This window comes from Armigeres subalbatus, chromosome 1 (genome assembly GCF_024139115.2).
Source record: "Armigeres subalbatus isolate Guangzhou_Male chromosome 1, GZ_Asu_2, whole genome shotgun sequence".
Classification (NCBI taxonomy): Eukaryota; Metazoa; Arthropoda; class Insecta; order Diptera; family Culicidae; genus Armigeres; species Armigeres subalbatus.
In genome coordinates, this window is record NC_085139.1 from 140,623,061 (window position 1) to 140,650,942 (window position 27,882).

Genomic DNA, 27,882 nt, shown 5'->3' on the forward strand with positions numbered 1-27,882 from the left:
GGTCAATTGAGCACTATGTACGTGGAACTTCTTTCAGTAATTATGCAGAAAGACTAAAGTTCATTTTTGAATACAAAATGGGACCATAAGGCTCGAAAAAATCATTATTTATTACGTTACGGTCCGGCAGTATTCGAGGTGATGAAATTGCATTATCCATCAACTAGCATATCTGCGTTGAATTATACTGACATAACAGGATAGATTTGACAAAAAAGAGCCTGATTTGATTCAGCGGTACAAGTTCTACAATAGATCTCAAACACAATTTGAAACAGCTGAAAATTTTGTTTTAGAAGTGAAACTGCAAGCAAAATTTTGTGACTTTGGAGAGTTCAAAATCTTTGAATCATAGAGATAAACTTGTAATGGGTGTATATGACGAGGCTCTACAGCAGAAATTACTGGGGGAAGAAAATTTAACATTAGCGACAGCAGAGCGTATAATTGTTAATTGGGAGTTAACCGGGGAGCGCGCCAAAATAATTTCGAACAATGCCCTAAATAGAATTGGATCAGTGAGAGCTCGGCTTGGAAGAACACCAGAAAAATCTAGGAATTACAATGAATACTGTTTTGAAAGGAACAGAGGTAGAGACAGAAATTATGATGGAGTTCGCACGTTGAATAGAGGCACTAGAAGTAATGGCGGTTATGGCGATAGGAACAGAAGCAGGGCTCAAGAGTGGATACGCTGGTAGACAGAATGGCGATTTTGTCTGTTTTTACTGTGGAAAAAGAGATCATGTATTTAAGAAATGCTTTAAGTACATTAACGATGTGGGGCCCTCCTTAGCCGTGCGGTAAGACGCGCAGCTATAAAGCAAGACCATGCTGAGGGTGGCTGGGTTCGATTCCCGTTGCCGGTCTAGGCAATTTTCGGATTGGAAATTATCTCGACTTCCCTGGGCATAAAAGTATCATCGTGTTAGCCTCATGATATACGAATGCAAAAATGGTTACTTGGCTTAGAAACCTCGCAGGTAATAATAACTGTGGAAGTGCTTAATGAACACTAAGCTGCGAAGCGGCTCTGTCCCTGTGCGGGGATGTAATGCCAATAAGAAGAAGAAGAAGAACATTAACGATCAGCGTAAACCAGCCGTTAAATTCGCAGATGAGGAGCAAACAGAAAGCAAGCTGGAAAATCTGTTCGATCGGTTCAAGACGAATTTGGAAGATTCTTCGGAGGATGAATCAGGTGAACTATATTGCATGATGGTGAAAAGTAAATTTAATGTAAATGAGCCTTGCCTAATCAATGTGTTGATTCAGGGGAAAAAGATGAAGATGGAAGTTGATTGTGGATCTTCCGTTACACTTGTGGGGAAGCAACTGTACGATAAAGTGTTCGATATGCCAATTGAAAAATTTGGTAAAAAACTGGTTGTTGTTAATGGCGCAAATCTCTTAATTAAAGGAAAAGTTCGTGTTGAAGTTGTTATGAATGGTTCGATAAAACATTTAGATTTAATAGTGTTGGACAGTAACAATGATTTCTTGCCTTTAATGGGACGAGTTTGGCTAGATGAATTTTATCCCCAGTGGAGAAATGCCTTTTCAAATTCGTTATTCGTTAAAAATGTTTTTGACGATAGGCGAAAAAAAATCTGTTATTTCAAATATTAAGCAACATTTTTCTAAAATCTTTTGCAAAGATTTTTCATCACCAATAATAGGCTATGAAGCAGATTTGGTGCTTAAAGAAGATTTGCCTATTTTTAAAAGAACCTATGAAGTGCTGTATCGGTTGCAGGATAAAGTAATTGAACATTTAGAATTGCTAGTGAAGCAAAACGTCAACCCCGATAGCCAGTGTGGCCAGTGGAGATATATCAGCTTCCACACTGATATTCTTCCCTCCCCCTTCATACGGGAGCTTGGCAGAAGGAAGGTCGTGTGATATGTGCCATCACAAATATTGCCCTCCGCTCGCTTTCAAATCGACTTCTATAAAAAACATTCTTCATGCCTGCCGTATCCTAACGGAACTATCAATTCTATACTTTCGCCTCTAATTCTATCATGAACATGTACGTCTAAGTTTGGAAGATGATATTAGCATTTCCATATCATTATTACGAAAGATTTATTCCTAAATTATCTCCTAAATTACATTATTTATATTAATTGTTGAAGAAGGACGTGAGTTTTGTTTGGGATGAAAAATGTGAGCAAGCGTTTCAAAGTAGCAAGCGACAATTAGTAGAAGCTAATATATTGGAGTTTTATTATCCAAAAAAGCCCATAGTTTTGGTGACTGACGCTACTGGATACGGATTAGGGGGTGTTATAGCCAATAAGTTTCACTTCATTTTCGCTCAACAACGCACAGCGTTCATACCCTATTTTGCACTTAAAGGCTTTAGCCTTGGTATGTTGTACTGAAAAGTTCCATAAATTTCTGTACGGAAAACATTTCATAGTATATACGGATCATAAACCGTTAGTGGCCATTTTCGGGAAACCGGGAAGAAATTCATTATATGTAACGAGACTACAAAGATATGTTTTAGAAACGTCAATCTACGATTTCCACATTTTTTATCGACCTTCAAATCAAATTTCAAATGCTGGCTTCTGTTCTCGTTTCCCACTTGATCAAGCTGTACCAAAGGACGGCGATAGGGAGTTCGTTAAAAGCATAAACTTTTCTCAGGATTTTCCCATACCGATGGTGGTCCGCCATTTAACTCATCTGCGTTTGTTTCCTTTCTGGAAAAACAGGGAATTAAAGTGATGAAAAGCCATCCAGCGAGCAATGGGCAAGCCGAAAGGTCGGTAAAATTAATAAAAGAAGTGCTAAAAAAAATTTTAATCGATAAGGAGGTTGCAAGTTTACAAACGGAAGACCAGATAAATTTATTCCTCATAAACTACAGAAACAGCTGTTTGACTAAAGAGGAAAGCTTTGCCTCTGAGAAAGTTTACAACTACACACCGAAAACTATGATAGGCTTAATAAATCCTAAGAAAGCATATATACCAAAGATAAAAGATTCCTATGATGATAAACGAAGCATAAATTTAAAGGAAAATACCAAAGTGACTGCCACTGACCCTATCCTTAAATTAAAAGCAGGGGAAAAGATATGGTCTGGTCAAATGGGAGTGAGGATGGGACACTGTTTCAACTACTTAGAATGCTTGTAGAATGGATTGAATGTATCTGAGGGCAAGAAGACTAAAATATAAGAGACCTTTTTGAACGATTTTGCTCTACGACCTCCAGCCTGACGGTGCGAGCGATGACCCATTCTCACTCCCTAGACCCATTGTCACCCGCGATGGCGGTATTCTTATGGGATGGAGAAATGATCTTTCGTTCATGTCCAATTCTAAAAGTTCTTCTTCTTATTATTATTGGCATTACACCCCCTCCCTGGGACATTTCCGCCTCGCAGCTTAGTATTCATTACGCACTTTCACATTTATTAACTGCGAGGTTTCTAAGCCAAGTTACCATTTTTGCATTCGTAAATCATGAGGCTAACACAATGATACTTTCATGCCCAGGAAAGTCGAGAAAATTTCCAACCCGAAAATGTCCTAGACCGAACCAGGAATCGAACCCAGTCACCCTCGGCATGGTCTTGCTTTGTAGCCGTGCATCTTACCTAATTCTAAAAGTTGCTGTTAGAATTGTCAAAGTAACGTCGGCGAGGGTGACAATGGGCCAAATGGGAATGACAATGGGCCACTGTTTCAACTACTTAGAATGCTTGTAGAATGGATGAAATGTATCTGCTGGCAAGAAAACTAAATTATAAGTCTATGGTTTCTCGATTGATAAATATATGTAATGGGATTCGGCTTTACAGTCTAAATTGTTCAAACAATAATGTTTTATACCGACGTTTCGGCTGTGTTTGGCATCCTTCTTCTGGGGAAATTAGTCTTACTGTTTACGTTTTGTTACAATAGAAAACATAACCGACAATAGAATTATAGTGTAACAAAACGTAAACAGTAAGACTAATTTCCCCAGAAGAAGGCATTGATTAAAAACACGTCGATTATAGGAATATGTCAACGATCATTTATATGTCTGGATACAATTTTGTCAAATTTTTCACTGTCATTAATCGCATAACTGTGCTTAAATAATAGTGATCGAAGCAAACATGGTACAATTATGCACATAAGGATAGTACAATCATTAATACATATTCATCTTAATTCCTATTCGTATAGGTTGGGTACAACATCATAGACCGCTAAGCTGGTTGATATTGAAAGCAAAGTGGATTTCGCGTCGCACCTCTACTGCGACGCGTTACCGCGGCCAATCCACGTTGTTTCCTCCGAATGCGACGGCGACCGACGCGACGCTTTTGAACTCAAAACATTATTCGTTCGATCCACATCGGAAACATGCTATGAGGAAGGAAGACAAGCGGCGAACCCGTGCACGATTTTAGTCATTTCTGAGGTGCGCGATCGAGCGGGTTGAAAGCATAGTACGTTCGCCGTTGGAGTTGTTTTATTTTGCACCGTAACGGAATGCGTCACCAGTGGCGGAAATAAACAAGTTCTCCGTAGTGTCGAATTTTAGAAGGATTTGTTCCTTCAAAATTTGTGTGGCGAAAAAATGGTGGAAACATCGGTGATAAAGTCAAGTTCGATGTTAACATTGAATGCTAACGGAAATGCGAATGCTGATGCAGTTGATGTCAGTGCAACGGCAGATGATCATTACAATCCGTCTGTGAGGATTTTGCACATCCCGAAGCAAACGAACGGGTCATGTGGATTCCACCTATCGCGAAGCAAATGGGACCCGTATCCTTGGGTTAGTATTCATACATTCTTCTGAATGCATTAGCGAATCTTGGTTTAATTATCCCAACTTGTATTAGCTATTTTTTTTTTTTTTTTTTTTTTTTTTAACTAATTTTATTTGCTAATTATCTAATACATGCATTTATCTCTTAGACTAGGTGTTCCGTGTTTTCTTAACACTATCATCCTTATTTGCTATGTTACGCTTTTAGATATTATTAATACATTTCAATTGCCTCTGGCAGTTACGATATTTCCTCTGGTTGAATTAAACCATGTAGGAATTACAATGTTTTCTACTTAAACTAAACTTAACCTAATTTATACTAAGGGTACAAGGAGCTAATCGTTGCAATAGAAGATTGCAACGATTTTTGTCTAAAATTGGAAATTATTTTATTGGACATTTGTTGACATTCTATGAAGTTCATTGGTACTATACCATGAAGGCAACTTCATAATTATTTTCAAAATTTTATTCTGAATCCTCTGAAGTGCCTTCTTCCTGGTATTGCAGTAATTAGTCCATATTGGCACAGCATACAACATGGTTGGTCTGAAAATTAATTTGTAAATCAAAAATTTGTTCTTGAGACAAAGTCTTGATTTTCTGTTTATAAGTGGATTCCACTTAATATATTTGTTACATTTGGCTTGAATACCTTCAATGTGATTTTTAAAAGTTAATTTTTTGATCTAGCAGATGTCCTAAATATTTTGCTTCGCTAGACCAATTAATTGGAACCCCATTCATAGTGACAATATGTCTAATAGTAGGATTCAAATAAGAAGCTATTGGCTTATGTGGGAAAATTATAAGTTGAGTTTTGGAAGCATTCGGGGAAATTTTCCATTTTTGCAAGTAAGTGGAGAAAATATCCAAACTTTTTTGCAATCTACTACAAATGACACGAAGGCTTCGCCCATTGGCTGAGAGACCTGTGTCATCTGCAAACAAAGATTTTTGACACCCTGGTGGTAAATCAGGTAAGTCAGAAGTAAAAATGTTATACAAGATAGGCCCCAGTATGCTGCCTTGGGGGACAGAATTCTGATAGTTTACCTGCAGTGAGCGATCTGATAAATAATTTTGGATCAGTTTAATGATGTACAGAGGAAAATTAAAACTCATCAATTTTACAATCAAACCTTCATGCCAAACACTGTCAAATGCTTTCTCTATATCAAGAAGAGCAACTCCAGTCGAATATCCTTCAGATTTGTTGAGCCGAATTAAGTTCGTAACTCTTAATAACTGATGAGTGGTTGAATGCCCATGGCGAAAACCAAATTGCTCATCAGCAAAAATAGAATTGTCATTAATATGAACCATCATTCTATTTAAAATAATCTTTTCAAACAGTTTGCTTATTGAAGAAAGCAAACTGATTGGGCGATAACTAGAAGCCTCAGCTGGATTTTTGTCCGGCTTCAAAATTGGAACAACTTTGGCGTTTTTCCATTTATCTGGGAAGTATGCCAATTGAAAACATTTGTTAAATAAATTAACCAAAAAGGATAAAGAGCTCTCAGGAAGTTTTTTGATAAGTATGTAGAAAATACCATCATCACCCTGGGCTTTCATATTTTTAAATTTTCTAGTAATAGATCTCACTTCATCCAAATTAGTTCCCAACGAAGGGTCAAAACATTATCTTGATTGAGAATGTTTTCGAAGCTTCGTGTAACCTGATCCTCAATTGGACTAGTGAGACCTAGACTAAAATTGTGGGCACTCTCGAACTGCTGAGCAAGTTTTTGAGCCTTTTCGCCATTTGTTAATAAAATTTTATTTCCCTCTTTAAGCGCTGGAATTGGCTTTTGAGGTTTTTTAAGAATTTTCGTTAATTTCAAAAGGGTTTCGAACTGGGATCCAACTTCGAGACATTATTCTCAAAGTTGGTATTTCTCAGAATAGCGAAACGTTTTTAATTTCATTTGCAAATCTCGCCAAATAACTTTTAAAGTAGGATCGCGAGTTCTTTGGTATTGCCTTCGCCTCACATTTTTAAGACGGATCAGTAGCTGAAGATCGTCGTCAATAATAATGGAGTTGAATTTAATTTCACATTTAGGAATTGCAATGCCTCTGGCTTCGACAATTAAATTTGTCAAAGATACGAGAGCATTATCAATAGCACTTTTGGTATCGAGTCGAGAGGAATATCAACATCAAAATTCCTATCGATATACGTTTTATATAAATCCCAATCAGCTCTATGATAATTAAAAGTAGAGCTGATTGGATTATAAATGGCTTCTTGTGAGATTTCAAATGTCACAGGAAGGTGATCAGAGTCAAAGTCAGCATGAGTTACCAATTGGCCACACAGCTGACTTGAATCCGTTAAAACTAAATCAATTGTAGAAGGATTTCGACTGGAAGAAAAACAAGTTGGTCCATTGGGATATTGAATAGTATAATATCCCGCAGAACAATCTTCAAATAAAATTTTACCATTGGAATTGCTTTGAGCATTATTCCATGAACGGTGTTTGGCATTGAAGTCACCAATTACGAAGAATTTAGATTTGTTGCGAGTCAGAATTTGAAGATCAGCTTTCAACAAATTCTTTTGCTGCCCATTGCATTGAAATGGCAAGTAAGCTGCAATGAAGGAAAATTTTCCAAAATTTGTTTCAACAGAAACTCCCAAGGTTTCAAAAACTTTGGTTTTGAATGAAGAAAATAATTTATGTTTGATACGTCTATTGATGACAATGGCGACCCCACCACAGGCGCTGTCAAGACGATCATTTCTGTAGATAAAATAATTTGGATCTCTTTTAATGGAGAGTCCTGGTTTTAAATAGGTTTCTGTTATAATGGCAATATGCACATTATGAACTGATAGGAAGTTAAATAATTCATCTTCCTTACCCTTTAGAGAGCGGGCATTCCAATTTAGAACTTTCACACAATTATTTGGATCCATTGAAACGGAGTCCGATAACAATTTTTTGTGTGTACTTTATACCAACCTGAACAGCTTCTGGAATGGTATTTGCTTTGAACATTGCATCAATCATGTGATGCAATTGTTCAGTTAAAAAATCAAAATCGGAAGCAGTCATGCTACCTGAATCGGCAACATGACCATTATTTCCCGTTGGGACATGGGTATAAACCTCATTTTGAGAAGATAAATTTTGTCTACCAGCAGCGATGTTTGCATACGTAGGTACATTCGAAAAATTGGAATTTACTGAAGTGCTTGCTACCCGTTGACGAGCGGCAAAATTTGTTTGTGAATTGTGGTGGGTATGAATTGCTCGACCGGTAACTGGTTTCGAAATTTGAGCGTTTGAAAAATTTCTACCCGTCGAATCTGGGATCCGATTGGAATTTCCCGTCATCAATTTTGCACGGGAATTCAAAACTTTTGCGTGAAGGGCATTCCCAGAAATTGGATTTATGATTACCCCACAATTTGCACACTTAAATTTATTGGAATCATCTCTCACAGGACAAGCGTCCTTGGCGTGAGAGGTTCCACCACAAATCATGCATTTAGCATCCATGTGGCAATGTTTGGTTCCGTGACCCCACTTTTGGCACTTACGGCACTGAGTGGGATTTTGAATTTCCCCAGGCTCTGCGGAAATGTTCCCATGTAACACGGACATGGGACATAATACAGGCCTTTTCCAACTTTTCATATTATTTAGTTCACTTTTGTTAAAATGAACTAAATAAAATTCTTGAGAAATGCCCTTTGGGAAGTACCAGAGTGGGATTTCTTTTTCATCTTAATTACTTGGACTGGTGAAAATCCAAGTAATTCAGAAATTTCAATTTTAATCTCATCCAGTGATTTGTCATCACTGGGCAGACCTTTCAAGACGACTTTGAACAATCGCTCAGTTTTGTCGTCGTATGTGAAGAATTTATGGCGCTTCTCAGTTAAATACTGGAGAAGACGTTTGCGATCGTCAAAGGATCCCGGCAAAACGCGGCAGTCACCCTTCCTAGCTATCTGAAATGAAACCTTGATCCCCGAAGGTTACTCAAGATTTCATTCCGAAAGCCAGAAAACTCGGCAACAGATACCACAATTGGCGGAATCCGTTGTTTCTTCGCATGAATCGAATCACCTGGGCTAGAGGTAGATTCGATTTCCTCAAATTCGTTATTAATCAAATCGAACTGATTGCTCAGTTCGATGGGAGAAGAAATAATGTCAACGTTAGATTTAGAAGGAATATCTGAAGTCTCCAGCTTCCTTCTATTTTTTCCGCGCTTGGGCAGGACGGTCTTGAAACCTTGTTTCTTTGAAGGAAGTGGAGAATTCAGAGACTCCCCCTTCCTCTTGTTTTTATTAATACTCATTGCTGAGCGTGGAGACGTGACCTTCTTAGAGGTTTTTTCCCAGAACGGTGTACCTGCAGGATTACCACCGCTTGTCGGAATTTTACTTCCGCAAACGGGTCCAACGTAAAACGAAGGCACGGGTCCTTGCAAAGATCGTAACGGGATCAGTGGGTAGAAATAGCGCTAAGAAGCACCGTTGAAATTAAAATAGCTTCGGGTAGTATTAAAAACTTCCTTCCGCAAAGAGAAAGAACCGCACAGCACGAAAGCACGATGCGGTCTGTGATTGTATTAGCTATCATAACAGACATTATATGACATATGTGGTACGATCAATCTGGTTTTTGGCAATATTTATTTAAGTCGTTTCTTTCTGATTATATTATTAGACCCACATTTTTTATTTCACATTAAGGGTGGCCAATTTCTGGATTACGAGATTCAGTTTATAAAAAAACGTTATATTCTATCATATTATACTCCGCTATACGAGCTGCGTGGTGAGCAACTATGATTCTTCAATTAAGTCTAATCCATACTAGCATGTCATATGGAATTGTTCTGCAACAATTCAACTGCATTTTCCGCCAACATCCAAAGTGGTCTAAATCAAGCCTTTTGAACGAATTTCAAACCAAAAATGTAACGGAGGTTTCTCTATCTATCTATATAAGAATTGACAGACTAACTTCTGCTAATTTATATTTGTTTTCTTCTTCTCTTCACGAGGAAAAATGTTATGATGAAACTTCATCAATCAAATCAAAATTCAATCTTTCTGGTTTTCGTACAATTTGCATGGAATTTTGGCAATCTTTATTCGATTCAAATTATATATGTTCCATTTGAAGTAAATTTTGAACGCAAAAATTTCTGTGCGTAATTTTATCAATTTTAGGAGAAAATTATTACTTGAAAAAAATACTTGTCATTTAATTTAAAATATAAAAACAAGAAGTCGTTGAAGACCCTTGCAATGAAAATCTAGAAAAACAAATAGTCCTATATAACAATTCATTTTTTTCCTATTTTTTCTTGATGAAGTTTTAGTTTCCGTTTCGTGACAATAGTTCGAAATATATTTTTTGGAAAAAAGTTAATTTTTGAAAATGATGACTTTTTTGTCTACTCCATTTGATTTGCCTTAATGATGAAATAGTAATACATGAGTCCAATTATATTCGAAAAGAAATAGTTCTGCTAAATATTGCGAAATAGTAATTTTTTGATGCTCCTAGACATTGGGACCAGTAACGTCTTTTTAACAAACACATTGCTTTTTACACTTTAATCTACACCTATGGGTTAGCAGTGGCTAGGCTTCTCTAACGAAAAATCATGGAAACATGCAGTCTGATTCTTAAAATAGTTACACACAATCAATAATGTAAACAGTCGAAACGGCAAGCCTACGATGACGACTTGACTTGAAGTCCTTGGCCATGATGCCGGGTTATTGTTCCTTTGGCGCAACACGAACGTAAACTCAATGAGACTACCGGTAGCGTGGGTCTGTGTGTGGATGTATTGTAGGATGTAATGTAGAGACCTCTCGGCACCATCATGCGGCGCACAATCATTTCATTATTATCGTTAGTAAAGGTCTAAATCAGATACAGTTGGAAGGAAGTTTATTTTTTATTGGACAAAATACTATTTTGGTCAAATACCATTAGCGTAAATATTTTTCGACCTCAAAATCAATTATTTTTTTCTTCTTTCGGTATCAGTTACATTTGGTAACGTAATGGTTTCTATCATTTTGAAACTTTTTGCTTTCAGTTGAGCATTCGCGTTTGCAAAGATCAACAATTATGTCATTATGTGTGTTCTCACATCCACTGTGAAGGCACAATTCGCGACGCCTCCATCCATGTGACTGCAATTTTGTTTACTCACCTTTACTTTTTTTCCATTCCTTTTCTCAATGCCACAATAGGTCAGTCGGGTGGATGAAGAATCGCCGGCAGAAGTAACCGGGTTGAAGGCCGGCGACTGCGTGCTGGAGGTAAGATGAATAAAATATCTCGCTGTTGTGCCCATATTCGATCTGCATCATATCATGATTTCGCGCCTGTCGATATGCAAAACACTTAGGGTTGGCGTATCAATAGTTCCGGTAGTAAACTATCAAAACATTGATTAGCTATGAGAAACAGATGGAGCTTCAATACATTTTTAACGAATTTTATTGATATTTTTTTGTAAATAAAATAAATTTTGTTTAGTTTAGTAGAAAACTGAATTCTACATTATTGGTTTTAAAGTTTTAATCAGTTCAAGTTATTTCATGTTATTTGTAATGCATTTTTGTGTTTAATCAACATTGCGAGACGGCAGTGTCCCAGTGGGGGATGTAAGGTCAGCAAAGATTTGAGCGTTGAATGAAGTAAACAGGTTGCATATGCTAATTTTCTGCTAATGGGCTGAGAGGGGCTACTATTCTGATCAACAATTTAGCAAGTTTTACGCAATTTTGTTATCAACCGGATACGTCGAGGTTGATTTTTTTTAACTTTGTTTATCTAAATTTGAGTTTAAACTGTTTTTCCTCAAAAGTTATGTGGTTGGAAGTGTTTAATGCAAGTGTTTGTAAGTTAAAGTATAGTTTCGTATCTTTCTTACTTTCTGGATGTAGTTATTTTTATTTCTTGTTCCTGCTCCGTTCTCCATCCTTTTTTCCCCCTCTGTGAGACAAGGATTGCCCTTTAGGAGCAATTGTAGATTGGTCTTTATAGGTTTGGTCACTAACCTTGTCGAGTAAGAATGACTCCAGCATTTTTTAATCATAAACGTATGGGATTTGTTGTGCAGTTATGGATATTAATTATTGATGATTTTAACTACAAACAGCTACCAAATGATGGTGATGAACCCACCACATGCCTTCACAAAGGTTTGAGCTAGACGATTTGTCTATGTGATAATTATTTGATCAATTTTGATCAGATTTAACGGAAATCCACATATCGGCACCAACATTTCAAAAGGGCGTAACTGTTTTGTAAACAAGAGCATCTCACGTCGCTGGTGGGCTAATTTGAGCCCACCCAAGTAATTCAACACCACTGATAGAAGGGGCGAATTCTCTTCTTTCAATAAATGGCGCCGGATTGCGTGGTTGGGCACAAATCAGCCCACCAGCTCTTGTTTACAAAACAGTTACGCCCTTTTGAAATGTTGGTGCCGATATGTACCAACTATGTATTGTGGTATTATGGCATTTGCAAACATAGCATTGATATCATCCTCCTGAAAAAATCATATGGGAATATTTATATTCTGTGGAAGATATTGATTTGAAAAATGTATTGGAGATAACCACTTTCCTTCAATGGGACACAAACTCACGACCCTCAGTACGCTGAACTGGTGCTTTTAACCAACTAAGCTACGATGGACCTCCGTCGGCCTTCGAAACTTAGCGGCTACTGAATGGGCCCGAGATCATTCAGTAGCCGCTAAATTTCGAAGGCCGACGGAGGTCTGTCGTAGCTTAGTTGGTTGAAAGCACCAGTCTAGCGTGCAACTTTGGTAACCCGTTAACCAAGACGAACCTCTGCCATTGAATCTAAACCAAAATTTCAATAAAATTACGCGTGAACTCGTGGCAAGTGCAGAGGTGTTCTCGGCTTGCAGTGGGCGAGTGATTGCATCACCAATTCCTTTCCCATCTCCGATAGACCGTGAGGACATGGAGGTTGGAAAGAAAATCCTTTGTTTCCTTGTGCAATTGTTGTGGTCACTCGCGGAGTAACAACTACGAAGTGCATGGTCATCATGCTCATGCTCATGCTCAAGTTGTATATGCAGAGAGAAGATTGTTAGATATATGCCAAAGAATAATGACTAGATGATGAATTAATCATATTCCTTTAATCCATCGAGTTAAAAGTACATTTATTGTACACTTTCATGCCCTGTCACGGAATAAATATTTTTTAAGATTTTTGTAGCATGGAATTTTGTAGCAGATTTTTTTCGTCCTACGCGTTTCTATAAAGAATGAAAGGGGCAGATATATGAACATCGCATGACAGCTCTCATTGAAATTGAGAAATATGTAGCAGTCCTGACTGAGATGATATTTGACAGAGATCAACACCTTACTCGCTGCGCCGCCGTAATCTGAGAAAGTGACACTACCCGCGAAAAGTATGGAAGCGCAAAATTAAGAATTGCAACACCTACTTTGAATATTGCAACACCCCCCAAAAAGTTTAGCATCACTCCAGAACTATTCGTGATGATGTATCATCGGATCTATGCCATTTTGAATGATGGAACCTTCAGCAACATTGTTCACGAAGGAAGGAGGACAATTTAGCTCCCTGCGGTACATTTGCCACCGATTGGACATTCGGATAATCCGTATTTAGGAACACGTGCGAAATCACCATTTCGTCCATCCGTTCGTTCCAGGGAGATGCGAAATTTTCATCATCTTTCGTATTCGCAGTATAACAGAAAAACCGAGTGATGCTTGCTCGACCCCTGGTGACCACCTAGTGGCCCTCTGGGAGTTCCGGAACATCCGGTGAAGTGGTCAATTTCAGTCATCAAATTAGGAAATTTCCGGATTGGAAATTGTGTCGACTTCATTGGGCATAAAAGTATCATCGTGTTAGCCTCACGATATACGAATGCAAAAATGGTAACCTGGCTTAGAAACCTCGCAGTTAAGAACTATGTTAATAACTTAATGAACACTAAGCTGCAAGGCGGCTCTGTCCCAGTGTGGGGATGTAATGCCAATAAGAAGAAGAATTTCTGGAGGAATTTTCAATGAAATTTCTGGAAGAATTTAAGAAAAAATCTATGTAGGAATTTCTCAAGGAATTCCATTAGAAATTTCTTCCTGAAGTGATTCCTTGAAGAATTTTCGACGGAAAATTTCCTAGAGAAATTCCCGATGGAACTCATGAAGTAATTTCTGAGGAAATTTCGAGGGGAACTTCCGATCAGTACATTTTATTCTCTCCCGCTTTTATAGAAAACATAAACAATGAAAAGAATTCCGCCAAATTTTCACGGATTTTTATTTCATGAAAGCGCATCAAACTAACTCGAAAATCATGAATAATATAATAAATTTATCGACTAGTCATTATTATTTACACAGATCTATTAAAGCTTTTTAGAAATTTTGATTTCAAGACAAAGCAACATCCCCATCATGACTGCTTGTAATGTAACAGTTGACCGGGAGCCCTCTACATTTTCATTTGGTGTCTTGGAAATGGAAATATATCTGTTTTCGCTTTCATATGACGATCACGAAAACTACCAGTACTGCTTCCGATGGAATTTCGAAGGAATTTTCGGAAGAATTTGAGAATCTTGGGAAAATACCCAGGAATAGTACATTCAAAGTTAATTGCCTACATGCCGGGTTTTAAGCAACCCGGAGTGGATATTAATTACTATGTCTTAAACTATGCATATGCACAACATGTGATAGATTTAGTTCGGAAAAGGTATTGCAGGGTAACCACCCCTTCGGTGGGCTTTGATCCAACGTCCCCAGTACGCTAGACAGGTGCTTTCCCTACATTACCCGCTAAGCTGCAGAGGACGACGGAGGTCCTTCGTAACTTAGCAGGGAAAGCACCTGTTTAGCGTACTGGGGTCGTGGGATCAAAGCCCACCGAAGGGGCGGTTACCCTCCAATACCTTTTCCGAACTAAATCTATCACATGTTGTGCATATGCATAATCGAGTTTCAGACCCAGCAAAAGTTTCATGTGTTTCTGTAGGGTTTTCAAATGGATTGTTTAGTAGGAATATCCGAAATGATTCGTGGAAGAATTTCAGAGGCAATTCCTGAGGGAAGTTCATAAGTGATTGTGCGACAATTTCCCGAAAACCAATTTCCGAATGCAATGCCTATTTCTGAAGAAAGGACCACATCTACCATTACCTTACTTCGTTAAACTGTCTTCTTTTAAAGAATGGATCCCATCCCTATTATCTTATTTCGGACAGGTACATGTTATTAAAGAAAGAATGATAACATAATTATCTGGGGAAACACCCACTGAAAAAGGGACACATTTACTATTGCATTATTCCGAGCAAATGCATTCTTTTTAAAGAAGGATTCACATTTACCAGTGCCTCATTCTGGGCAAACACATTATTTTTTCACATTAAGTTATACTTCCCAAGAAGGTATATACAAGACAGGTCCGAAGATAGAAAAAATATTCACCAAAACACTTTCAATCGAAATTGCCGTTTGCCTTAAAAAACAGCCTTTGTTTGACTATTTTAGAACAAAAACTTCCTTGGAAATCAATGTACTCTGATATCTTTATAATTTAACAACACATCTTGGAGGATCAATGACATCTAATACTACCAAAGGATATTAAGCTAATAATGTCCGATAAGACACTCCTCAACATATCTTTTAAAGCTGCTCTTTTCGGACTTTCAAGACTTACCATAGACTTTACCATAGCAAGCCGCGCCTGCAGTGCCCTATAGGGCTGCTTTGTCTCTTTCTTGCTGCAAAGAAATTAGAAAACAACAAGGCCAGTAAACGTCAAAATTTATGAAGAACGAAAGAGAAAGAGATCTTTCCGTGCAGTGCCCTATTGCAAAATATTTTCTGGGCTACTGTGATAATCCCTTCGCTTTCAAAGGATTTTATGTTCCTCACTTAGATATCTCAATGACCCGATAATCCCTTCAATGTCGATTTATGAAGAGTTGCCTGTTTATTATTGCTTATTATTAAATTATTTCAAAAATACCTTAATTGATGTTAAATAAAGCAAGAAAAGCATTAAAATAAAAGAACTATTAGGGGAAACCGCCAAATGTTGAACGGCTAATTTTGTCGTCTATTGTTGAACTCCCATAAGAAATGCACGTGCGTTCAACAATAGGCGAAGAAATTGGCCGTTCAACATTTGGCAAATTACCCTATATTGAGCGTTAATGAATAAAGCTTTCAATGAATGATTAAATTGGTTATGATTAAATCATTTAATCTTATGATTAAAGATTATGATTAATGATTTATTCATTTTTGACAATGATTAATGATTATGATTAACGATTAAAATATTTTTTTTACAATGAATAACGATTATGAATAATGAATAAAATATTTGAAGTATGATTAACGATTACCGATCGTGATTAAATGTTGACAGAATATGTGTATGATTAATGATTAACGATCAATATGATTAATGAATAATGATTATGAATAATCAAATTAAATGATTTGCATAGTGATCAATAGTCAAGTAACCTTTCTTCTAAATTGAGCTATTAAAAGGTATAAAATTATATGATTATGATTAAAGATTAATGAATAAAAGCGATGTATGCAATGATTAAAAATGATGATTAATGAATAAATTAAAAACAATTATGAATATGATTAGTGATTAATGATTGAATGTAGAATTATATGATTAATGATTAGTGATTAAGGATTAAATCATATTTTTGTATGATTATGATTAATGAATAATGATTAAATAACCCATTATTCATTAATCATGATTAAATCTATGATTAATCACTAATGCTCTGCCCTATATGTTGTTCAAGAAAGCAACGTGAAGTTTTTTTTTGTAATATGTAGATTTGGTTCTGGGTTTACCCAAACTTCATCGATACATGGACGTGGACCATTTTAAAAAAAATTGCGCAAAGCCATTTTTTCATTCACTATTCTTATTGATCACGTTAATCAGAATCACGTCTGGAACTGAGAATCAAATCACAAATAATTGAAATAGCAGCCGGAAATTAACATTATCACGCAAAGAACATTCTGCAATTATTTGTGGAACCAATTATCTTTGGAATATTTCCTTTCAGTCTCTCAACCATCAGGTATGGGTGGCTGTTCTCGTTGACTCGCTGTTCTCCCCTTATTTGTTGACTTTAAATCACAAATAAAAATTAACACCGTATTGATGATTCCTAATATTTTTTCGAAGGCTATGTAAGCCGTTAGTCAACGCTGACTTTCGTTAATGATCCTTGTCGACTCAATAAGCATCTATTGATCGTGTTGAAAATATATTGCGGTAATAAACATAATAAAAAATGCAGTAAGCATTTTCGATTTATACAAATAACCAATAGAGAAACGTCTTGTATTATTTGGTATGATGTGTTTTCAAAGAAGTGAGGTGCATTTACATTCAAGGTTTAACGGGTGAATCCCATGAACATCGGTTAGATAATATTAAGATAAAGCGGTCACCATCATTTGAAATTATATTTCACAGCGCGGATGATTTTAAAACTTTTCCAAATATTCCTAATTCTCAATACACTTGTGTTATATAAATTGTAAAGTGTGTAAATAAAAAAAACGAGAAATTCTTTGATTTTAAGAATACCAATTTATCAAAACTCATGCATTTGTTTTATCCTGTGGCTCTTCTAGCGACAGTTTTTATTTCAAAACCCTATAAATGAGTCCAAGAGGAATCTAGCTGTAAATTGCATAGTTATGGCATTTTGTAATCCTGAAAACTCTCACACCTTTTATTGTTGCGTGTTGTATATATTAGTCACTAAATGTTGATTTATGCGTGGTTATACTGTTATATCAATAACTAACAAACTTCATCTCTCTTCTTTCATTAAATATCATCGGTAAATGGAGAACAGATGTCTCAGAAATGAACTCGTATTTTTTTTCTCAATTTTAGGTGAACAATGAAGACGTTCTCGGGATGCGCATTGCTGAAGTGGCGAATATGGTGCGCTCCAAATCAGACATTGTCACACTGCTGCTGTGGAGCACGGGGATGGAGCCCAGCTGCAACCCGGAATCACTTTGCTGCGGTCCAATGCCAATCAATCTAGAGCGGCTGTCAGCCAGTATGCAAACTATTGTGGCCGCCCTGGAATGCCCCGTGTGCTTTGACACAATTCCTCCGCCAGTGTTCCAGTGCCAGAATGGTCACCTTGTTTGCTCGCGGTGCCGCGTCCGGTCGGAAAAATGTGCCATTTGTAGAGAAAAATATACTCTAGGAAGGTCGCTGCTGGCAGAACAAGTTTACCAGTCCATAACCGAAGCATTCAATTTAGCGGAAGGCAGCGACGGTAAACTGAGGGAGCGGTTGTTCGGAGCAAAGTGCACCAGAAAGCTTCCATTTCACAGTGAAGGAAATTTGCCCGCAGGAAAACAAATCCACTCCCATACTCATAAATTCTTAGCCAAGATAATGGGCAAATCGTCATCCGTAGATAACCTTAGTAATAAGCAACATATGAACCCCAACGGAGATTTAAATGCTTCGAAAGGCAAATCCCTTTCCTTATCTTCAAGTGAAATTTTCAAGTAATTAGATTGTTGAATTATTCCTTCTCCCGTTGTAGGCCATAAATTCAAGAATATTGTTCTTTCAGGCGCGATAACACAATATCTGTCCCTCGATGTACATCGGCCAACCGGTTGGCACCGGAACTGACTGGATCCTGCAATAGTTTGAACACCCGACGAGCAACATCATCGTTGTCGTGCAATGTTTCGGCGGAAAGCCTGAGCAGTATACCGGAAAATGGCATTCAAATCATAGTTCCAACCCAGCAGAGCACCTATTGCTGCCCTTGCGGCGAGTACTGCAATGATAAGATAAACGGTAAGACGGTGGGAAACAACTGATATGATGTAATGGCATGTAACATAAGTTGACCCGCATCGAATACGATGGAATGTTGTAATGGATATCATTAATTTATTTTTACATTTTTAATGTGAAGCTTCTTATTGTGTAACATAGGACCTAAATGGGTAAGATTTGCTCACTATCCTTCAAATGGATTTTCTAGTGCTTAGTCTATTTGACCCCAAAACTGATTTTATTTTTTTATTTTGAAACATTTTTTTAAATACCGCCATTGGGGGGACAATGGGTCTGGGGGTGAATTTTTTAAATTGATTTTGGATGGAACATTGAATATATTGAAACAAAAGCGGACTCAGTTATGTTTTGAATATTGAAAAAGAAAGTAGGGTTTCAATATGTATTGGATACTGGGATATTAGATATTAGACATAGGATAGATATAAATTGGATTTTGATATTCGATTTCAATGTTTGACTTTATGATTCAGTTAAGAATACAATACGACTAGGATTTAGTTATTTTTTAAATTTTATAGAAGCATTGGATTTGTATTTTGGGTTCAAGTATTTATTTTATTGCTATCGGAAAATATCCAAATCCAATCCAAATCCAATCCAAATCCAATCCAAATCCAATCCAAATCCAATCCAAATCCAAATCCAATCCAAATCCAATCCAAATCCAATCCAAATCCAAATCCAATCCAAACATAATCCAAATCAATCCTAATCCAATCCAAATCCATTTCAAATCCAATCCAAATCCAATCCAAATCCAATCCAAATCCAATCCAAACCAATCCAAACCAATCCAAACCAATCCAAATCCAACCAAACCAATCCAAACCAATCCAAATCCAATCCAAACCAATCCAAACCAATCCAAACCAACCAAACCAATCCAAACCAATCCAAACCAATCCAAACCAATCCAAACCAATCCAAACCAATCCAAACCAATCCAAACCAACCAAACCAATCCAAACCAACCGAACCAATCCAAACCAATCCAATCCAAACACAACCAAACCAACCAAACCAATTCAAACCAATCAAACCAATCCAAACCAACCAAACCATTTCAAACCAATCCAAACCAACCCAAACCAATCCAAACCAATCCAAACCAATCCAAACCAATCCAAATCAAATCCAAATCCAATCCAAACCAATCCAAACCAATCCAAACCAATCCAAACCAATCCAAACCAACCCAAACCAATCCATATCCAATCCAAACCAATCCAACCAAACCAATCAAATCCAATCCAAACCAATCCAAACCAATCCAAACCAATCCAAACCAATCCAAACCAACCAAACCAATCCAAACCAATCCAAACCAATCCAAACCAATCCAAACCAACCAAACCAACCAAACCAATCCAAACCAACCAAACCAATCCAAACCAATCCAAACCATTTCAAACCAATCCAAACCAACCCAAACCAATCCACATCCAATCCAAACCAATCCAAACCAATCCAAACCAATCCAAACCAAACCAAACCAATCCGAACCAATCCAAACCAATCCAAATCCAATCCAAACCAATCCAAACCAATCCAAACCAATCCAAACCAATCCAAATCCAATCCAACCAATCCAAACCAATCCAAACCAATCCAAACCAATCCAAACCAATCCAAACCAATCCAAACCAATCCAAACCAATCCAAACCAATCCAAACCAACCAAACCAATCCAAACCAATCCAAACCAATCCAACCAAACCAATCCAAACCAATCCAAACCAACCAAACCAACCAAACCAACCAATCCAAACCAATCCAAACCAATCCAAACCAACCAAACCAATCCAAACCAATCCAAACCAATCCAAACCAATCCAAACCAATCAAATCGAATCCAAACCAATCCAAACCAACCAAACCAACCAACCAACCAATCCAAACCAATCCAAACCAATCGAAACCAAACCAATCCAAACCAATCCAAACCAATCAAACCAATCCAAACCAACCAAACCAATCCAACCAACCAAACCAACCAAACCAATCCAAACCAATCCAAACCAATCCAAACCAATCCAAACCAAACCAACCAATCCAAACCAATCCAAATCCAATCCAAACCAATCCAAACCAATCCAAACCAATCCCAAACCAATCCAAACCAATCCAAACCAATCCAAACCAATCCAACCAATCCAAACCAATCCAATCCAAACCAATCCAAACCAATCCAAACCAATCCAAACCAATCCAAACCAATCCAAACCAATCCAAACCAACCAAACCAACCAAACCAATCCAAACCAATCCAAACCAATCCAAACCAACCAAACCAATCCAAACCAATCCAAACCAATCCAAACCAATCCAAACCAATCCAAACCAATCCAAACCAACCAAACCAATCAAACCAATCCAAACCAATCCAAACCAATCCAAACCAATCCAAACCAACCAAACCAATCCAAACCAATCCAAACCAATCCAAACCAATCCAAACCAACCAAACCAATCCAAACCAATCCAAACCAATCCAAACCAATCCAAATTCAATCCAAACCAACCAAACCAATCCAAATCTAATCCAAACCAATCCAAACCAATCCAAACCAATCCAAATCAAACCAAACCAACCAAACCAACCAATCCAAATCCAATCCAAATCCAATCCAAATCCAATCCAAATCCAATCCAAATCCAATCCAAATCCAATCCAAATCCAATCCAAATCCAATCCAAATCCAATCCAAATCCAATCCAAATCCATTTCAAATCCAATCCAAATCCATTTCAAATCCAATCCAAATCCATCCCAAATCCAATCCATATCCAATCCAAATCCAATCCAAATCCAATCCAAATCCAATCCAAATCCAATCCATAGGGTAAATGATGTATCTTGGACAAGCGCAGGACATTCATTAGAAAATATATCGAGATTGAATAGTATAAAACAATTGAACACCACTAGGTTCATCCAAATACATAACCTATGATTAGGCTTGTGTCTCCATTGCCCAATTTTTGAGTAAATTACGTTTACTAGGTGTAAACTGTGATATACTGCGAACTGAAATATTTTCTTTTTGGACATCATGTAGGGTTACTGCTCCTGGACTTCATCTCATAGCTCCGATATTGGTCTCACGAAAAACAAAGCAATGAAAAGGTATTTGATTTGTTTATTATTTTTGTGATTTTTTTCAGCAGTGAGCACGCATGTTAGCAAAAAGAAGCAACGAAATTGGTGCCGTATTTCTTTGTTTCGCGATGAGATGAATATATGTACAGTGAGATGGAAAACGGAACAGTTCCCCTATATAATTTCGACATGGAAAATGCATATATTTTGGACAGAGTCATTTTCTCCAAATTTAAGAATGGCCACCTACAGATCTCAATGGTATGACTTACCTACACGTATCCATATTCATTTAAATGCATTTATTTGCTTAACTGACATAGATTAAACCAGAAATTAACATTGTTTCGCAATCTTATCGAAATCATTGAAAACAGCCTGAAAGTTGGCAATTAATGGTTCATCCATGTACTGTACATGGGGTGACCAATAAATGTCTGATGCATAAAAACATAACTTCATTTTGGTCACTCCTTTTCTTCCGTCTCAAGTTCATGTTAAGCGATTGGAATATGTTAGTATCTCAATTACAATCAAACTTTTGGCTGCAAGACCTCAAAATTGCTGTTTGAACCAATTTAAACGTGTTTCAGGTGCATGTTACGAAGAGTCCTATAATGCATGTTCTCCTGCATACTGGCGTCCAGCAGACACTTTGGTAGAAAGCTTTACATTTAAGGTAATTTTAAAGATAAATAATAGTTGATTTGTGAATTCTCATTAGGAGCTGCTAGAGTTGAGGTAAAAGTATGCAATGATCATACTTTCGATAAAAAATTTCCTACACATTATCTAAAATTGATCGAAGAAGCTCAGGCTTGTCCAAAATATGTACATGTCCAAAATATATCATTTACCCTATCCAATCCAAATCCAATCCAAATCCAATCCAAATCCAATCCAAATCCAATCCAAATCCAATCCAAATCCAATCCAAATCCAATCCAAATCCAATCCAAATCCAATCCAAATCCAATCCAAATCCAATCCAAATCCAATCCAAATCAATCCAAACCAATCCAATCCAAACCAATCCAAACCAATCCAAACCAATCCAAACCAATCCAAACCAATCCAAACCAATCCAAACCAATCCAAACCAATCCAAACCAATCCAAACCAATCCAAACCAATCCAAACCAATCCAAACCAATCCACATCCAATCCAAATCCAATCCAAACCAATCCAAACCAATCCAAACCAATCCAAACCAATCAAACCAATCCAAACCAATCCAACCAATCCAAACCAATCCAAACCAATCCAAACCAATCCAAAACGCAATCCAAACCAACCAAACCAATCCAAACCAATCCAAACCAATCCAAACCAATCCAAACCAATCCAAACCAATCCAAACCAATCCAAACCATTTCAAACCAATCCAAACCAACCCAAACCAATCCATATCCAGTCCAAACCAATCCAAATCCAATCCAAACCAATCCAAACCAATCCAAACCAAACCAAACCAATCCGAATCCAATCCAAACCAATCCGAACCAATCCAAACCAATCCAAACCAATCCAAACCAACCAAACCAATCCAAACCAATCCCAACCAATCCAAACCAATCCAAACCAATCCATATCCAATCCAAACCAATCCAAACCAAACCAATCCAAACCAATCCAAACCAATCCAAACCAATCCAAACACAATCCAAACCAACCAAACCAATCCAAACCAATCCAAACCAATCCAAACCAATCCAAACCAACCAAACCAATCCAAACCAACCAAACCAATCCAAACCAATCCAAACCAATCCAAACCAATCAAACCAACCAAACCAATCCAAACCAATCCAAACCAATCCAAACCAATCCAAACCAATCCAAACCAATCCAAACCAACCAAACCAATCCAACCAATCCAAACCAATCCAAACCAATCCAACCAATCCAAACCAATCCAATCCAAACCAACCAAACCAACCAAACCAATCCAAACCAATCCAAACCAATCCAACCAATCCAAACCAATCCAAACCAATCCAAACCAATCCAAACCAACCAAACCAATCCAAACCAATCCAAACCAATCCAGTCCAAACCAAATCCAAACCAATCCAAACCAATCCAAACCAATCCAAACCGATCCAAACCAACCAAACCAATCCAAACCAATCCAACCAAACCAAATCCAATCCAATCCAATCCAAACCAATCCAAACCAACCAAACCAACCAAACCAATCCAAACCAATCCAAACCAACCAATCCAATCCAACCAATCCAACCAATCCAACCAATCCAATCCAAACCAATCCAAACCAATCCAACCAATCCAAACCAATCCACCAATCCAACCAAACCAATCCAATCCAAACCAACCAATTCCAACCAAACCAATTCCAATCCAATCCAAACCAATCCAACCAAAACCAAACCAATCCACATCCAATCCAAACCAATCCAAATCCAATCCAAACCAATTCAAACCAATCCAAACCAATCCAACCAATCCAATCCAAACCAACCAATCCAACCAATCCAATCAATCCAATCCAAACCAATCCAAACCAATCCAAAATCAAACCAAACCAACCAATCCAACCAAACCAATCCAAACCAATCCAAATCCCAAACCAACCAAATCCAATCCAAATCCAAATCCAATCCAAATCCAATCCAAATCCAATCCAAATCCAATCCAAATCCAATCCAATTCCAATCCAAATCCAATCCAATTCCAATCCAAATCCAATTCTAATCCAATCCAAATCCAATTCTAATCCAATCAAAATCCAATCCAAATCCAATCCATATCCAATCCAAATCCAATCCAAATCCAATCCAAAATCAAATCCAAATCCAAATCTTAATCCAAATCCAAATCTTAATCCAAATCCAAATCCAATTCAAATCCGATTCAAATCCAATCCATATCCAATCCAAATCCAATCCGAATCCAATCCAAATCCAATCCAAATCCAATCCAATCAAATTCCAATCCAACCAACCAATTCAAACCGATCCAAACCAATCCAATCCGAATCCAATCCAAACCAATCCAAACCAATCAAAATCCAAACCAATCCAAACCAATCCAAACCAAACCAAATTCAAGTCCAATCCAAACCAATTCAAACCGATCCAACCAATCCAATCCAATCCAAACCAATTCAAACCGATCCAAACCAATCCAATCCGAATCCAATCCAAACCAATCCAAATCCAATCAAAATCCAAACCAATCAAACCAATCCAAACCAAACCAAGTCCAATCCACATCCAATCCATATCCAATCCAAACCAATCCAAACCAATCCAAAATCAAATCAAACCAAACCAAACCAATCCAACCAATCCAAATCAAACCAAACCAATCCAAACCAATCCAAATCCAACCAATCCAATCCAATCAATCCAAACCAATCCAAACCAATCCAAACCAATCCAACCAATCAATCCAATTCAAATCCGATCCAAATCCAATCCAATCCGAATCCAATCCAAATCCAATCCAAATCCAATCCAAATCCAATCCAAATCCAATCAAAATCCAAATCCAATCCAAATCTAATCCAAATCCAAATCCAAATCCAAGTCCAATCCAAATCCAATTCAAATCCAATTCAAATCCGATCCAAATCCGATCCAAATCCAATCCAAATCCAATCCAAATCCAATCCAAATCCAATTCAAATCCGATCCAAATCCAATCCAATCCGAATCCAATCCAATCCAAATCCAATCCAAATCCAATCCAAATCCAATCCAAATCCAATCCAAATCCAATCCAAATCCAATACAAATCCAATCCAAATCCAAATCCAATCCAAGTCGAATCCAAATCCAATCTACATCCAATCCAAATCCAATTCCAATGTTTTATACCCAATCTAATAATATTTTAAATTCAATACAAAGCTGATTCGAATAGTCTTATTCGTTTCCGAATAACAGAAAACGCAGTGGTGTTATAATTATTTCCGGGGGTGTAGTTAAATATAACTCTTGAAACATTTATATAGGGGGAATGACGGCTTTGGCAGGTTTTGTTCTATTATTGGCAGGGGGTTTTTTTATGACTGACTAGGTTCAAATTTGGCCTAAACATTCTTTGCATATCAAAGAATATTGTGGCCAATTTTCATAAAATTTGGTCGACAAATGACATAGAACAAAACCTGCCAAAGTCGTCTTTCCCCCTATTCTAAATGATATAAAGTTCATTGTTTTATTATTGTACCAGCCATCAAAATAATTCCACATTAGCGATTCTATGCAAGACTCAACAAGGCTTAACCTCATCGTATCTCCGACATGCCATGGTAGCTTGTTATATGTGGCATCCCGGAAGCTTTCCAAACAGCAAACGTACATCGCTGACCACGACCAGCCCCTTTTCTGCTGGGCTATTTCCAATGCACTAATTCCCATCTGATTTGCAGCTTCCGCTTTGGGCCATCACGTAACCGACCACCATCGTACGCCAATCATCTCGTTTGGCACAGCGTCGGCCGAGATTTCACTTCCGCCACGGACACCTGTTGACAACGCATGCCTGGTGTTGATTCTCGATGGTCATAAATTTTGGCTGAAATTAATCTCGGATTCGAGGTAAGCATCATAAATTAGTGCGGTGGAGAGCGAGATGGGATGAAAATGTCTCCTCCTAAGGGATGCAACTGATAGTTGAGGTGTGATTAGGCGTGTTTGATTTATGCGACAATTACAGTTTCCATGGCTTGTAACACTCACTTGCCGATGTCCATTCGCTCCTTACAGCTCCATTGGGGACATCTTCATATCTGCATTGCTCCAGGGATGCGAATCGGACTGTCAGAATTATGCGTTAGAGGTGGTGATACGGAAAGCTGGCCTTCATCAGATATTGGGGAAGGAGTTGATTTCACGCTCGGAAATCCACTCGATGGAAACTAAATCATGGAATGTGAGTATATGCGCTGATTGGCTATTTTTGTGTCACACTTCAGCAAACGTTCTACGTCAATTTCCAGGATATCAGCAATACAAGAGGCGGAGTGTTTTACTCCAGCGAATGTCTTAAATCAACGTTCGATGCGGAAACGGAAATCTTGCTGAAGGCAAGCATTAAACGGCTGTCTGAACTTTAATTGATTAGCGATAATCGGATTGTAGCATGTAATCAAATTGTACATATCAAATGGAAAATTGGGTAATAAGGAAAAATGTATCTAAAATGTAAAATTTAAAGAATTATAAAAGAAATATAGTTATGTTATCCACAATCCACAGATTAAAAAATAAAATTTGGATTTTGAGAATGTCAAAAACATAGAATGTAGATGAATGTTAAATGATGGAACTTGTGCGAGTGACAGAAAAACAGAAGGACACAAATTTTACGCGTTATTTTAGCAAAAAGCAAAGCCGAATAGAAATATAATTTGAAAAACCCGGATCCTTGGATTGCAATCGTTACGTAGTACTCGTTTAGCTAAACTAACTGACAGTTCGTTTGACTACTCTTGCCTTTGCCTAAGCTCGTCTATGGAATCTATAGTGTCTATTCATCTTTGTTGTTTCATTTCTAAACATATTCATAGTAGGCTCTGAACTGTCAATTTCCGAATGAATGTCAGTGAGTAAGTATTTAATTAGATTTCTAAAACTAATAAAATAATGTAAAACTGAGCACGTATTTGATGATTACCCACATAGGTATGATCCCAAAGTCCAATTGAGAGCCACTTTTGAACATGAACATTAGCATGAGCAAGATCACGATTGACTGCCCACGGTTGCTACTCCGTTATTGCCAGGTCAGCTGTAGTTACACAGAGAACCAACAGATAAAGATTAGGACTAACATAATCTTCAATGTGTAAGAACTGGTGACCCAAAATAAGCAATACCAGCGCCGGCCGTGTCCGAATGCAGGTCAATTGAGGAATTGGTAGGAAAATGTTGACGTGATACTCGCTTTGGTAGAAGCCGACGAGTCATCTTCACTTCCACGAGAAATCACTGGGATGTTGAATATATGGTGTAGGGAGTGTGGCAGGGTTCGTTTTGGTAAACGGTCTGCCGTGTATAGTGTTTAGTTTGATTTAAAACAAAAATAA

The 27,882-nt window shown here is 37.5% G+C and overlaps 1 protein-coding gene across 2 annotated transcripts; it reads left to right on the top strand.

Annotated features, from left to right (window-relative positions):
- The first annotated feature begins 4,248 nt into the window (after positions 1-4,248).
- LOC134206819 (uncharacterized) lies at positions 4,249-27,451 on the top strand. Of its 2 annotated transcripts, XM_062682553.1 has the most exons (7): positions 4,252-4,792; positions 11,034-11,102; positions 17,782-18,416; positions 18,485-18,717; positions 26,224-26,392; positions 26,561-26,726; positions 26,794-27,451. In XM_062682553.1, exons 1-7 carry the CDS (start codon positions 4,592-4,594, stop codon positions 26,908-26,910), a joined length of 1,590 nt encoding a protein of 529 aa, XP_062538537.1. In that variant the 5' UTR covers positions 4,252-4,591; the 3' UTR covers positions 26,911-27,451. The 2 variants fall into 2 exon arrangements, with proteins under 2 accessions (XP_062538540.1, XP_062538537.1); XM_062682556.1 differs by lacking the exon at positions 11,034-11,102 and having other exon boundaries at positions 4,249-4,792.
- Positions 27,452-27,882: the final 431 nt, after the last annotated feature.

Coding starts and splice junctions, on each gene's coding strand:
- LOC134206819 (XM_062682553.1), top strand. CDS start 4,592: ATGGTGGAAACATCGGTGATAAAGTCAAGTTCGATGTTAACATTGAAT. Junction 11,103..17,781: donor CCGGCGACTGCGTGCTGGAG/GTAAGATGAATA, acceptor TCTCAATTTTAG/GTGAACAATGAAGACGTTCT. Junction 26,393..26,560: donor AAATTAATCTCGGATTCGAG/GTAAGCATCATA, acceptor CGCTCCTTACAG/CTCCATTGGGGACATCTTCA.